The 16,163-nt window shown below is 35.8% G+C and overlaps 1 protein-coding gene across 1 annotated transcript in view; it reads left to right on the forward strand.

Moving 5' to 3' along the window:
- Positions 1-16,163, forward strand: part of UGGT2 (UDP-glucose glycoprotein glucosyltransferase 2) — a 109,018-nt gene that overhangs the window by 36,934 nt on the left and 55,921 nt on the right. Inside the window, exons 11-20 of the mRNA XM_040991227.1 lie at positions 993-1,084; positions 2,392-2,542; positions 4,806-4,925; positions 5,829-5,914; positions 6,369-6,504; positions 8,770-8,901; positions 13,176-13,340; positions 13,756-13,879; positions 13,963-14,061; positions 15,996-16,087. Of these exons, the coding sequence (XP_040847161.1) occupies positions 993-1,084; positions 2,392-2,542; positions 4,806-4,925; positions 5,829-5,914; positions 6,369-6,504; positions 8,770-8,901; positions 13,176-13,340; positions 13,756-13,879; positions 13,963-14,061; positions 15,996-16,087 (1,197 nt within the window). The remainder of the gene's footprint in view (positions 1-992; positions 1,085-2,391; positions 2,543-4,805; positions 4,926-5,828; positions 5,915-6,368; positions 6,505-8,769; positions 8,902-13,175; positions 13,341-13,755; positions 13,880-13,962; positions 14,062-15,995; positions 16,088-16,163) is intronic.

The following is a 16,163-nucleotide window of genomic DNA, read 5'->3' on the forward strand; positions in this document are numbered from 1 at the left end:
TCTCCCTTTTCTGTGTAAAACTCATCTGTCACATTGAGTGTTAATTTGCAGAAAACTTCATGTTTGGAAAACTTTCTCTTAATCTGTTTAAGTTCTTCCTGTGCCTTTCCAGAATAATTTATACAAATCTCTATTATATCTGGCATTGAAATACATTTGGTTAAAATTAATTTTCCTCCTAATTCAATTTGTTTATCCCAATAACACTTATAGTTTTCATTTGTGGTAGCTGTACTTGTGATTAGACATATGCTAAATTTAAATCACAGCAAAATGATCAGATTTTCATAATTAATCCAGTTTTACAGATGAGGAAACAAAGAATTACTGAATTGAATTTGCCCAAAACTTGCTGTTGGTTGGTATCAAGACCAAGATTTAACCAAGTTCTGATATCCCATGATTTTAATAACTTCATGGTAATGTAAAAATGGGACTGGAGTTGTTTCTAACACATAGTAGGCAGTCAGAAAATATTTTTTGAATAAATAGCAGTAATAATTTAAGCATGGTCTTAAGAGCAACTTTTATGAATTTAGAATAAACTCCAAGTTTTTATACATGTATGAAAATTTGACTTCTCAAATATTTTGTCTAAAGGAATAGGAATATTCTACCTCTTAAATTTTCAGTGTGCACCTAAATATTATATACAATAATAAGCATTATAGCAATGTAAATTAATATTATGTCTTACTGAATCCAAATATTCTAATATTGCCTTGTTTTTAACTGATGATTGATCAGAGATGGTTAAGCTGCTACTGTGGGCCATAATTTGGCTTGCCACATATTTTTATAAATAAGTTTTACTGGAACAGAATCATGCCCAATTGTATATTTTGTTACAAAAGCCGAGTTGAATAATTGTAGTAGAGACCATGTACTCTACAAAGCCTAAGATATCTCTTCTACAGAAATAATTTGTATATCCCTGGCATAGATGACAATTTTTTGCAACTTGAGTAACTATTATTTTGCATCATTTCAAGGATCTGCAAGACTGGTTTGAAATTCAACCAGGTGATTCTCGCTTATTTATAAATGGCCTCCGTGTTGATAAGGATATTTATGATCCTTTTAGGTAAGTATTAAATCATCGATATAAACTGTTGATGGCTTATGTAAAGGCAAAAATTAACCTGAATTTAGTATTTGCCCAAGTATAAGGAACTGAAGGGCCTTAGTTGTGGTACAGTGATCTAACCAGCTGTTTACAACACTGGCAACCCATGTTGGAGTGCTGGTTGGAATCCTGGCTGCTTCTGCTGTTGCTTGCTGGAAACTTGCCTGGCAAAGCAGAAGATGATGGCCCATGTGTTTGCGATGCTTTCATACATCTAACTACTCTGGCTCAGATCTGGCTGATGGTGGGTGGCCATTTGGAGAATCCGCCTGCGGATAGAAGATCTTCTGTATGTCTTATGTCTGTTTCTTTACCTTTCAAATAAATAGTTAAATCTCTAAAAAGATGAAGAATCAGTAAATATAGCAAGTGTGAAGTCTTGTTTTATTTTTAATTCACGTATGTATTTGTAGGTTATGTGGTGATTTTAGTTCATTTTCATTTATCAGAGGCAGACAGACAAAAAGTTTCTGTCTACTAGTTCACCCCTCAAATGCCTGCTGTGGCTAGTGCTGGGTTACATCTCGGCTGGAAGCCAAGAACTCATTGCAGATCACACATGCATGACGGGGACCCAGTTAATTGAGCCACCAGGTGCTACATCCTGGAGTGTGCATTAGCAGGAAGCTGGAGCCAGGAGTAGAGCTGGTGCGTTGAGCCTCAGCCCTTCAGTATGGTAGCTTAACTGCTAGACCAAATACCCTGGTGTGATACTTTGATAATGTGTACTGTGTGTGATGAGTCATCAGGGTGATTAAGAACATAAATGTTAATCTTTACATTATCTCAAATATTCTGGATGTTGAGAATGTTAAAAATCCTCCCTGATAGCTGTTTAGAAATAAACATTTAATTGTTAATTGTTGCTACAGAACATTATAACTTATTCCTCCTGTCTACATTTTGATACCCATAACCTATTTTGCCCCAAAATGCATCCTTTTGATTGTGCAAAACAGCTTATGAAAGAATATACAACCAAAATGTGTGAACCCAAAATATCAGAATAGGGAAAGTCCTTAGAGATATTGTTCAATCAAATGTTAGATTTTATTACTCCTTTATCCTCCCAAAGCAATTAATTTTACATTGAATGGCTTATTATAAGAAACATTTGATTTATTAATGAGCTTAATTTAGTAATATGTTTTTGACTATTAATAAAAACACCATTGAGTTTTCTTAGAAAGTCTGCCAGACCTTAAAAGACGTTTTTAATTTGGTCAAGCAAAATAAAATTTCTTTTATGTTTTTTTTCAATGAAGTATTCTGGATTTTCTGAAATCAGATGGAAAAATGATGAATGGCCTGCGTAATCTTGGGATTGATGGGGAAAATATGAGCAAGTTTTTAAAATTAAGTTCTCATGTTTCGGATTATGCCTATGTATTAGACATTCGACATTCTTCTATAGTGGTAAGTACTCATGTCTTCCTTTTTCTGGAACTTTGAGTGCATTTAACAGATAACCAAATATTTCCAGACTTCACACTGAATTTATGCATTCTGGAAAAGTACTCCATAAAGCTAAAATGTAAGTATGTAGACTTCCACTGCTCATTCCTATAGCTTCTGTCCCCTTTGTGAAAACACCTTATTTTGCTTTGGAAAATAAACAGAATCAGCAGTGAAATACTAAGTAGTGAAAAATTGGGAGTATCGAATACCACTTGACATAATGCAGGTCTTGCCTAGTGGACTTCCTGACCTCCTGGTATGTATACTGTAATCTAAGTGAATCTTTCTGATCATGTGCTGAAAAGTACGAAGATCAATAGTCTTCGGTTTAGTCTGAGGCTGCTGGGCCGCCTTCCACCTTTCTCAGAGTGTGAAATAACTTTTTTTAAAACCACTCTCATGGATATGCTCGCAATGAATTTTTTCATTTCTTTATCCAGTCAGCTCTGGCCTTATTTCCAGATTCATCTCCAGTGGTTCTTCCTCAGAGCAGCTGTCCTCAGCAGTCCGGATGAGACAACATACACACACACACACACACACACTCACTCTCTCTCTCTCTCTCTCTCTCTCTCCCTCCGTGGCCTTCCCTTAGACCGCTCTGAGCTTCAGTCACGTCCTGAGACTCTTCAGACCCAGAGATTGCTGCACTCATGGTTGTGGTGTGCTAGAGCTGAAGCATGCAGAGCCAGGGCATCAAAGGTGAAAGCCATAGGGAGCCAGACACAAACTTCTAGGACTTGTCACTTCACGGAGTTGTAGATGTTACTAAGGTCAACCTACCAGGGACTCTCCTGAGTCTGGGAGTTCCAAGTTGTGAAAGGGTTCTGCATGTAGACATTCATTGGCTCTGTACCTGCCTTCTGGAAATCAAGTTCCAGATTCACAGAGAAAAAGCACTACTTGTATAAATTCTAGTCAGACTGCTCAGTTCTGCAATATCACCTTTACCAGGAAGAACATTTCGGGTTCAGTTCCCAGGAGTGAGTGTTATGACAAGGTGTTGGGGAATGTGGCTCTGATGTTGAGGTGCCATCCCTTAAAGGCGTGTCAGCGTGAATCCCTGCTGCTTCCTTTCCAGCTTCCTGCTAAGGCGCCTGGAAAAGCAGCAGAGACCAGGATAGAGTTCCTGGCTCCTGGCTTTTTAGTACTATATATTCAAGCAGAAAAAAACAGTAATGAAGAATTTGCTTACACTCGACAGAGTAAGAAAAAATTTGCATTTTTTAAAAAGAACATGCTTTATGTTCATAATTCTAGCTAACATCTACCCTTACTTCAGCTCTCACTCTAATATAAGCCTTTAAAACAGTTCTCTGTTGGGCCTGGTGTAGTAGCCTAGTGGCTAAAGTTCTTGCATGTGCTGGAATTCCATAGAAGCTCCTTGCTGCTGGCTTTGGATTGGCTCAGCTCTGCCCGTTGTGGCCATGTGGGGAGTGAATTAACGGACGGAAAATCTGTCTCACCTTATCTCTGTCTGACTTTCCAATAATAAATCTTAAAATAGTTCTCCACTATGTATGGTCTTACATATTAATAATTGTTCAGACTCTGTCCATGTCCTCCACCATTACCTTTATTTATCTTTCCCAGAGATCTGGGAAAAAAGATAAAAAGAAAAAACTGTATCTTTCCTAATAAAAACTAAGGAACATACATGGCTACATGAATTTACACAAAGTATACAGTAGAATAAAGGGAACACAAATTCAACATTTTCTGAATCTGTCCAAAATTCTGTTCATTTAATTTTCATGCTTTTTGATTTCTATCATTACCAGCTTTTGTATTGATCTTTTGCATTAAATTGTATTCGTTTTCACCTTGTTAAATTAGTCAACACTACTATTTTTAAAATGTATTTATTCTGTAGTACAGTTTACAGCTCGGGGATTTCCCCTTCTTCCCCTTCCTAATTGCCCTCTGCTCACTGATTTCACCTGTATTACGATAGTGTAATCTTTCCAATTCAGCAGTCCCATCATTCCGCTATGTAAGTGTATCCTGGCAGTGTAGACACACACAATGGCAGAAAGTCCAGCATTATTTCTAGTTATACATAGGGAAGACATAGCAACATGGAAACTGGTTTTTTGTGTTTACTGAAAAAACATGGAAAATACTGTGTTGCATATTCTGCTTGTCATTTGATACAATGAAGATAAAGCTTTGAAAATTTTGCGTTCATACAGCTTTTACAAATTTCTCAATTTTTTTCTAGTGGATTAACGACTTAGAAAATGATGGTTTATATGTTTCGTGGCCTACAAGTTACCAGCAATATCTGAAGCCACAATTTTCTGGAACTGTGCCTTCCATAAGGCGTAATTTTCATAATTTAGTAAGTATTGTATTTTGTTATTATATGGTCATGTGAAAATGTATCATCTTTTCTTGTGTATCATCCTTGTGTTGGGGAATAAGAATCTTTGCTCTGAAGAAGTCCCTATGCAGGCGGCAAGCTTGAGCTGGTGTTTCTGGCTAGGTAGCAAAAGCTCATCACTGCACACAGTGCGTTCAGCCCTTGAGTAGTTTTGTAGCACCAATATCAATTGGTGGAATACTTCTACATTGTCTTAGAGGAATGATAACAGTGCTTTTCTTCATCCTGTTTCATGAAGAAGTGATTAGATTCGGTACATTGTGTGGAAGTACATAAATACTACTTCAGATATAATTTCATTATTGTAATAGTAAATATCTAAACAATTATTGGAACTTTGAAATATGCAGAAAACAGCTAAGGCTTTTTCAAATAAGAGAATCTTTTCTTGGAAAAATCCTGAGAAAATATTATGTTGATGCTATTTTGGAGTTAATTTGTTTTTTTAAAAATGACAAAATTTAATTATGGTAAGGCATTTTACTTGGTATAAATGGTAAGCCTTATGTCATACTTTCAGAAAGGTGTTAAATGTTATGTGTTAACTGTGGATTGCAGCTTTTAAAAATCCTTCATAATTTGTGAAATTATTCCATATATATATATACACCCCAAAACGTTTGTAAAATTGAAAAAATTATTTTACATAACATTTTAAATTTGTTATAAAAAGCTCCATGATGCTATTAAAGAGTTAAACAATGAGACGTACATAGACCGTAGGCCAGCAGGAAAACAGATAGTGGCTAAAAACAGTTATCAAATGAAAAAAATACCGAATTTCTGTTATAGAAATTAAACTAAACTTGGGTTTCATGAAAATTCTGAAGTATTCAAATAGTGATATGTAATCTCTTCTAGGTTCTATTTATTGATCCTGCTCAAAGATATACATCGGATTTTATAAAAGTTGCTGAATTTTTCTATTTTCATGAATTGCCTCTCAGGTAATTTTGAATTTAAATTAGCTGTCGGTTGAAGGAAATGCAGTGATGGACAGATTGTGAGCACAGTGTAGCTCTGGTGCTTGGTGTGAAGCAGCTGGGTGTTAGTTATCATCTGCCTTGAGTGTAGACTTTAAGTGCTGCCTGGAAATGCGGGCTCAAGACCTGATGAGCTCAAGAACCATGGGAAGGGATCCATTTTCCCATGGCTGTATTTAGGGCAAGTACACCTCCATGTTTATTCCCAAGACACCATGGCCATTTGATAATGTCATCACTAGTGAGAATCCGTGAGCTTTGACAATATTGGCAAACAGACATTATAACAAAATATTCCCTATTTCCTCATTTATTCAATACATTGTTCTCATCTAAATTTTGTAGTCTAATGCTATTTTCTAAATGGTGCAATATTGTGTTCCTAGGGTTGTTAGTAACATTTCCTTTCTTTTTGCAGGATTGGTTTTGTGTTCATTGTTAATACAGATGATGAAGTGGATGGAAACAGTGATGCAGGCGTTGCTCTTTGGAGAGCTTTTAACTACATTACTGAAGAACGTGATGTGTCAGAAGCATTTGTTTCTATTGTAGATGTGAGTTCATGTACTAGTGATGCTCTCTTTAGAATGTATCATTTTTTTACATTACAATACTGCAGTATTCCAGTTTATGAAAGCTAGCATTGGGGTTGAAATCATGGGAATTTAACTTATAACTGCATATGTGTCTGTAGTATGCTAATTCTTAAAAATTGGGAAATAGGGACTGGCATTGTTTCTAGCTGGTAGAGTCATCCATCCACAGCAATGCTGGCATCTCATTTGTGCCCAGGTTCAAGTCTTGGTTACTTGACTTTTTATCCATTTTTCCACAAATAACATGGGAAAGCAGTGGAAGATGGCTTGGGCCCCTACATACACATGGAAGACATGGATGAAGCTGCTGGCTTTTGCAGCCATCTGGGGAGTCGGCCAACAAATGGATTTCTGTTTTTTCCTCCATCTCTCCTCCTCTCTCTGTAACTCTGCCTTTTAAAATAAATAAATGAATAATTTTAGACAAATAAGGAAAGTAGGTTTTGAATAAAATAAGATCATTGATAAGTTAAATATTATAAGTGACAAAGTGTATAGGCACTTCTTAACAGTTTCAAAGGAAATCATTTAAGGACAGCAAATTGTGTGAAAGAGGTAAGATTGATATCAAGTTTAAATGATTATATATGATGAAAAATCAGAAATTGCTAAGGAAATGATTCAAGAAAAATGAGGTAATACCAAGATGATTTCATAATTGAGGATTTGAAGTTCTGTATTTGGTTTCTCATGAGAATTTAACTATATTGTTTTTGCTGTGAAAAGTCAAGTTATAGCTTAAAAATAACTCTTTTTTACATCTTGATGTTCATTGAACTTTTGCTTGATTACCATATGAAACAAGGACTGGCACTTTTTCAGATGGAGAAATTTCCAAAGCAGCATAATTATTAATCCTTCTTTTGTATTTCTCAGGAAAATCACTGCATAGCTCATTAGTTCCTCAACTAATTATGTGTTAGGGTATAGAAACAAAACTAGTTGTGCTTCAGCAGTTTGAAGCTGGACCTAGTTCTGTAAGATAGCAACCATGATATATGTCAACATTGTAATACTGTTCATCTTACTACGTTACTGTGGTAAGAAATTACAAGTAATTTAGGATGACATCTTTATTGGCATCCAACCAGTTTCTTATAAAAAAGGCTCAGTATGATGTTCAAAATTTAGAAACTAAACAGACTTTCACATTTTTAATGTCAAAACGTAAAAGAAAATTGAATTAGCATTTCTGAGTCCATATAGGACATTCTAACAACTTTATTTTGTTAGTATGTCCAATATTTGTTTCATTTAAAAATCTCGATGTTGTAGTCTCTGTGTTTTTGGAAGGCTAAATTTTTCACTGTTCAGATTCTTCATGTCCTCATATGTCCTAATACAAGCTGAAAACGTATCCCTGAGTTGAGATGCTCAAGAAAGTAAGCCCTCTAAGTGTGAACCCAGGCCACTTCACGAAATGCAAGGTCACTCATGATAAAGCTAGACCAAGGACACATCAGGAGAAACATTAGGATTTCTTCAATGATAATATGAAAATTGCCTCTAGTATTTTAATGAGTATTTGCAGTTGGTTTACCAAAATGTTACCTCATAATGTTTGTACTTAATCGTTCCTTTTTTGTCTTAAGGTTCCTTTCCCAAATAGCTTAGTGCAAGCTCTGTGGTCATCACTATGTTTCAACTCAGTTTTCTACACATAAATGGCTTATTTCTTATTCATGCCAGGAACCATGCCTGAGGGTCTCTAACCACTTACTAAGGAGAAAAATGGGGGTAGGAGAAGAAAAAGGAGTCACAGCTTATTTCTGCAAGTGTGTTTAGCAAATTTTAGAGTAGGAGAAAAATGAGGATAAAGATAACATTGGTCAAGGTATTGACTGAAGAGCAATCAAAAACAAAAAGAAAGCATTTGTGAAATAATCCATCTTAAAACATTTTGTGTATACCTTGTTAAGGATAGTTAACTGTAATTAGGAATCACCATATATGGTTTCATCAAAATAGAATATAAAAAATTTGTTAGTATATTTCTGAAAACTAGGATATTCTAGAAGCTTTAAGTTAAACATATAGTATTTATAGTGTATTATAGTAGTATTTATAGTGTATTATAGTATTTATTTAAGGGTTTGTGTATACATATGTATATAATTAGAACTTACAGATATAAAATGTTGAATTAACAAATCTGTTTTCTTTTGGGAAGAAAGTAAAAGTAATTGTTGTAAAAAGGGAAATTAATTATCTGTATTTCCACAGATGTACCAGAATGTGAAGGATAAAAACATACTCACTGTGGACAATGTAAAAAATGTTCTTCAGAATAAGTTTCCTCATGCTGATGTTGGGGATATTTTGGGAACTTATTCACAGTATGATAAAGAGCGAAAGGTAAGGCGAGACGTTCTGGTAAGTGATGAGCCAGGCAGATAGACATGTGCTGCATGATGCCTGTCAGGGTAGAAACCAACCAAGTAGAAGTCATAGGAACTGAAGGTGCAGTGGTTTTTACCAGTACCTGGAAAGTGTGCTATTACGGTGTCAGTTAAAGGACATAGAATTTCAGTTATACATTACTGTGGATAATAGCAGTCTATCATGTACTTGCAAATTAAGCAGATTTTAAAGGTTTTCTCTAAGAAAAAATAAGTATGTGAGGTAATACACTTGTTTTTTAGCCCCGTTAGTCATCCTGTAATATGTAAATGATACACAGTTAAATTTAAAAAAAAAAAAAAGCAGTTTCACTAAGAAATTCTCAGAGCAAGAGAAATAGTGCAAAACAATTCCTAAAATTGAGGAAATGTTTCCAGTTTTGGAAGAGGTTCACCAAATATATAACAAATCGGATAGAAGCCGGCTGTCTGGAGACAGGAATGTTCTCTGAAGTAGTAGTATTGAAGCTGATTGCTCGAACAGGAGTTGAACAAAGAAAACAGTGGTGAGGAATTAACATTTAAGCAGAGAAAGCTTGTAGAGTCTGAGCTGTGGAGGAGGTAAAGCAAGCCACTGATGTTATGTGTGCATTGCAAGCAGTGTTGAGTTTTGTTGAAGGGGAAATTCAGAAGCTGGGCCTAGGGAGGCCATCACTGTGCAGGATTTCATGTGGAGATGTTCCTCAGCGTCCATGGACAGACTAGATTCAGGATACCCACTGGACACCAAAATCCTAAATACTTAATTTTCTTGCAACAAGTTGCTTAATGTTGGTGTGTACCCTGTAATCACTTTCCTGTATACTTTAGGTGGTCATCTCTAAGTTACACATAATGTCCAAGAGTGTAAGTGCAACATTAGTAGTAGTTGTGCCATGTGATTTTGGGAATAGTGACAAGGAAAGAAGTCTGATACAATTATTTTTCAAGTTCATGCAATCCTCAGTTGGTTGAATCTGCAGATGCCAAATTTGAAGATGCAAGGATGTATTTAATTTAAACACAAATCAACACAAGTCAGCAATAATGGAAAACCTATAAAGCATTTAATAGTGACAGTGACATGCATTTTGGAAAAAGAAACAACTTTCTCATTGAGAATGCATTGCCAAATATAAGAGTCTTGTGGTGATATGGATTGGAAAAGAGATGAGCACTTGTTTTGGACATAGAGGCGAAGGAAAATGGAAACCGGAATTGTTGAGAAACTAACATCCAAGATTTGCTGCTGGATTGCATAGTGTAGAAATTTAAAATTTGAAGGTTGTCTCTCAAGTCTTATTTGAACTGGAGAGTTTGTAATACCATTGCCAAAATGGGAAAGAATGGAAGAGAATGAGATCGGTTCATTGTTTCACATGTAGGATTCAAGATCTTGTACAATTTCCAAATGAAATGTGAAATAAGTGATAACTCGGAGAGCTGGGCTATCACTAGTATAAAATGCACTGTCATTAGGTTATTTGTGGTCATTAACATTTTGGTGGTAGAAAGGTTGCCTAATTGGAAATCAGAGTAAGAGCCAAAGAGGGGGGTTTTTTTAAAAAAGATTTATTTGCTTGATTGAAATGTCAGATTTACAGAGAGAGAGAGACAGAGAGACAGACAGAAAGATCTTCCATCTGCTGGTTTACTCCCCAAGTGGCTGATCCAAAGCCAGGAGCCAGGAACTGCTTCTGGGTTTCCCACCCAGATGCAGGGTCCTAAGGCTTTGGGCTATCTTCTATTGCTTTCCCAGGCTAAAATCAGGCAGGAAAGGAAGGAAAGTGGAGCAGCTGGAACATGAACCTGCACCCATATGGGATCCTATTGCGTGCAGGGCAAGGACTTGAGCCACTAGGCTACTGTTCTCTGGGCCCTAAAGAGGGGATCCTTCTTGCTGGGACTTTTTTTTTAAGATCCAGACATGTGTATTTGATTTGCTACTGACTGGTTGCCCATTTAGTTCTTAAGGTAAAAATCTAAAATAAGCAAATTGTTTTCCTTGTTACTACATCTCTTCTTTTCTACTTTATGTCCTGTCCTGGAGATTAGGATAATATCACTGCTCACTCAGATTAACTATGCTAAAAGCCCAATGATCCTAAACTACTTTTCCGTAGTCTTTTACACTGAGTCTTCAAGGTGCAATATTAATGTTGGATATTGATTAGGAACTAACTAAATATTAATATAAAATAATTCAGAATCGGCTTCATTATCACCTTTCCCACTGCCACTGACTTTGTGGATTTTTCTTTAACTTTTCCATCCTACTGCAATAGCCCCCCAACTGAATGTGACTGTTATATGCTCTTCCTTTAAAATGCTGCTGCAGTGTTATTTTTGAAATACTATCATACTGTTTTTCAAAGTCTCTTCCTAGATAGAATTAGTTATGACTTCCTTACTATGCCAGATATTCGATCCATGCTTGATTGTAATGTATCAACCTCAGTTTCTTTCGAATAGCATGCATAGCATTTTTGTGTATGCATAAGCCTAATGCATAATAGGTTGCCAGTAAATGTAGAGATAGCACAGTATAATGGTTAGGCTCTTGGGGGCACAGATGTGAGTACAGATTCACTGGTTCCACGAAATAGTAACTAAATGACACTGGAAATGAGTTAGTCTGTTTCATCATTTGTGAAATGATTGTAATAGTACACATTGCAAATGCCTAATATAAAAGCACAAAATCCTGAGTGCTCTAAAGTCTGAAACTCTTACTTTAAATCAACACTCACTAGTCTGTCACCAAGTCCCTGCTCTCTTTTCTCATTAATGACTCAGATCTCGGGTTTCTCTGTGGGATCTTTCTTTCTTAAATCTGAGTGAGCTGCCATTCACTGGTTAATTCCCCAAATGCCTGCACAGCCCTAACTAAGCTAGTCTGATTCTGGAAGCTTGGAACTACATCTGGATCCCCTACGTGGGTGACAGGAACCCAACTACTTGAACCCACCTGCTGACATCTAGGATGTGTATCGACAGGACGTAATACAGGAGCCGTAAGCAGGCATAGAATCAGGTACTCTCATATGGTGCAGGCGTCCCAATGACAGCCTAACCACTGGGCAAAATGCTGGCTTCTAAAACTGAGTACCAAATTTCAGATTTGTGATATTTTGAAGTTTGAATTTTCATGTATGAGATGCTTATTGGTTAAAGTCATTGCATAAGTATTGCAGAATTTGAAAAATCACTAAGCTCTGAAGCACATTAGTCTTGAGTGTGTCAGATAGAGTATTTCATATGTACTTAGCTTCCTGGAGAATTTGTGAGAATATAGGGTGTAATTATTAATCATAATACTTATTGTTGAATGTCAAATGAATGTTTTAATGACTTTAAGATAAAATACAAATGTCGAGTACTTTCCTTCCCTGGTAGCTGCATAAAATCTTCTAACCTTGTATCTGACAGTACCGTTTCTTTTGTTGCCATATTTGTTTACCATAAAATGTTGTTTTCTAAATTCATTCCATTATTACACTTTGATTTCATTTGGAATGTCTCCATTGTGCTACTTGTAACATGTTGATTAATGCTTTAAGGCTTTCACTATTAACTCTGAGATCTCTTCCTCTTCATTCTTAGTCTTGTTTCACTGTTTTCTGAGCCTCTGCAGAAGTTTGTGTATGTATGTGTTTTACTTAGAGAAGATTTCACTTGGTGTTCAGAGTCTAGCCCAGTGCGGGGGCTATAACCAATTTTGATAAATCGCTTCAGGGATCAATATGTCTCTCATACCTGTAAATTTTAAGTAAATGTCATACTTTGCATCAAGGGTCTATAAGCTCATGTACTTTTTTTTTTAAATGAAGCATTTTTGGCACAACCATGTTAATACATCCATGTATTTCCTGTGACTGATTTTTCACTAGCATGTCAGATTTTAATCATGAGAAATGATGGATTCAAGTCTAAAATAATTACTAACTTCCCTTTTACAGAAAAAGCTTGCTAACTCTTGTATGTAAGTAAAATGACGTTTAAATAATGTTTGAAAGGACAGGAAAAATGAGCAAAGTGGCACTTTTTTTTTTGCAGCATATGAGGGAGAGGAGTAGGGGGTTGAATGAAAGAAGTTCAGTTGTCTTCATGGGACTGACCCTGCAGAGTACTTGAATACTGCCACCTTTATGTTAACTTAAAGAACTCTTAAAAATGTAGTTATGTGCCTTTTCCTTAAATGTGTCTTTCAAGTGTCAAAGTCTGCTAACACTCTGTTTTTGAACCAACTAGGCAGGAGCAAGCTTTTATAGATTTTCTGGCCTGGGCCATTTACCTCAAGCTCTTTATAATGGGCAGCCCTTTAACCGTAAAGAGATGAATAGAAAAGAAATGCAATTGACTATTCTCCACAAAATGATGGTTACATCTATAGAGTTACAAAAAGATATTCTTATGGTAAGTACTAATTTGGAGAAAATGCATGATAAATCATATTTATGAATGATATGAAAAGCTTTTCCAAAGACAGATAATTTTATCAACTTTTCATCATTTGAGTTAAAATGAATTAACAAGTATCATATGTTCTCTCTGATATAAGGCAACCTTCATACAAAATACAAAATAGATGGATATGTAGGTAAACCTATATATATATTCTTATAAATGAACTCTATAATTGAGATTAGCAAACTAGAAAGTAGAGATATGTTGCAGCATGCCTCTCCACTAATCTTATAAAGATGATTCTGAATTACGTGTTATTTATTTACTTTAGATTGTGCAATCTTTAAATAAATTACCTGGAAATTTAGAAAATGTGCATAAACATTGCTTGTATTATCTAAATAATATTTTTTTGTCATCTTAGGGCACCTTACATGATAGACTTAATGCAATTGATTTCCTAATGGATAAGGATAATGTTGTACCTCGTTTGAATTCTCCAATTTTGAACATCCAGCAGCAGTATCTCAATTTAATACCATCAACAGGTAAAATAATACTCCACATACTCCTGCACAAATGCTTAAATTGTGAATGCTTTTTAATTATTTAACATTGTGAAATTTTTCAGTAACTGCTGATATTGAAGATGTCTCTACTTTCTCTTTCTTGGATTCACACGATAAGAGTGCTGTAATTGCAAAGAACATGTTTTATGTAACCCAAGAAGGTATTAAGTTTATTTATTTTTCTAAGTTTACTGCTAAAGTAATAAAATATTTTAATATATTAGCGTGCTTACCTAATATATAGATTTTATGTTGCCGCTTTTGTTGCATAGATTTCAATTTGAATTTGTAATTTGTTACGATTAGGAATTGGGCTGAGGGCCCAGCGCGCTGGCACAAGTGGTTAAGGTCCTCGCCTAGCACGCCTGGGATCCCATATGGGCGCCGGTTCTAATCCCGGCAGCCCCGCTTCCCTTCCAGCTCCCTGCCTGTGGCCTGGGAAAGCAGTCGAGGACGAGGACGGCCCAAAGCTTTGGGACCCTGCACCCACGTGGGAGACCCGGAAGAGGCTCCTGGCTTCGGACTGGCATAGTATCGGCCGTTGTGCTCCCTTGGGGAGTGAATCATCGGATGGAAGATCTTCCTCTCTGTCTCTCCTCTCTGTATATCCGCCTTTCCAATAAAAAAATAATAAAAATAAATCTTTAAAAAAAAAAAAGAATTGGGCTGAGAAAATGATTTCTCCTTTCCTATGGAGTTCATTTTTGCTTTTTATCTTTTGGAAAAAGGAAATCCTACAATTTTCCACATTTTAAGAGCAAGTAAAGCTTTTTTGTTTAATTTGAGAAGAGAATACTCCCATCTGTTAATTTACTTCCTGTATACACATAGCAACTGGGACTAAGAGCCAAAGCTCCAAGTCTCCCACATGGGTCATGGGAATCCACTCATTGTGCCATCACTGTTAGCTTCTGGGGTCTGCATAGCCCTGAAGCTGGAACCAGCTGGAGGTTAGAATCCAACCTCTGTGCTTTGCTGTGGGTTGCAAGTGTCTTCGCTGCTAGAACAAATGCCTATCCCAAACCTTTTCATGATGTCAGCTGCCATTTTGTAGTAAATGAATAAAAGTGTAATTACCAAGACATATGAGATAAATCTCCTGCATTGTGATTAATCAGCAAGTGGATATTTGCCTACGTTGGAAGTTAGAAGAATAGAAAGCAAAATGATAACACAGTAAGGAAATAAGGATGTATGCTAAACAGAAATTCTGCAACCATTGATTAGCATATGATGAGTTATGCAGATAATTGAAGATAATTATGGAAAAAAGATCATTAGAATTTGGTTGTTTCTGTTTTGCTTTGCTTTGTTAAGCCTGCTTTGCTGTGGAGATAAAAAAAAAATAATTAGTGCGACATTTAAAAAGGCCAACTTGGACTCAGTAGATAATGTAGCTTCTTAACAGTGAGTGATCTAAAGATAGAATGAATATGTTGTGCGGAATCAACATTTATGTATCAATGATTTAAGGCCTTATGTTCACTTTGTAGGAATGCTGTAGCTTGGAATCAAAGGCTTTCATCCTGTGGCCCTTAGTTTACTTTTTAATTGATCCTTTGATTTTTGTGTTCCTAGAGTGATAAGTAGATAAGAAATCCAACAAATAATATTCTTAGAATTGTACATGTGCTGATTAGAAAAAACAATAGGAAGTAGGTCATATTATTGATAATCAGGCATTTAATTATGAATTATAACCTAATAAAATATCACTATATTTTTATCTGCTGATGAAATAAGTTATAATATAACCATATCAGTTCTAAATGCCAATTTTATTTGCAATGAATATAGCTAGGATGTAGTTGGTTAACTAGTACTGGGATTGGGAATGCCACTGTGCAGCTTTCTTCTCTGGTGAAAGTATTCCATAGAAGTGTCCTTAGAGATTGTCCTTCCATGTAGTTATCTGCATTAGTACAAAGCTTCGGCAATGAATTACTCTCATAGCATTTTAAGAGTGTATAGATACCTACATATACATATAAAAATAATGAATCATATTTGCTTACTAGGCATGCTTTACCATATTTCTTTCTGTGTTTTATTACTTGTAAATGCTGAATTTGATTAGACTGTTTGAAACTTTCAGATGATGTGATTTCTTCAGTCACTCTCTGGGTAATTGCTGATTTTGATACACCATCTGGGAGAAAACTGCTTTCTACTGCACTGAAACACATGGTGGGTAGATATCTTACTACAAGAATAATAATTTGTAATTTCTTTATTTCACTGCATGCAACGTTTTGATTAAATA

This window comes from Ochotona curzoniae, unplaced genomic scaffold (genome assembly GCF_017591425.1).
Source record: "Ochotona curzoniae isolate NIBS_2020 unplaced genomic scaffold, NIBS_Ocur_1.0 contig_64, whole genome shotgun sequence".
Lineage (NCBI taxonomy): Eukaryota > Metazoa > Chordata > Mammalia > Lagomorpha > Ochotonidae > Ochotona > Ochotona curzoniae.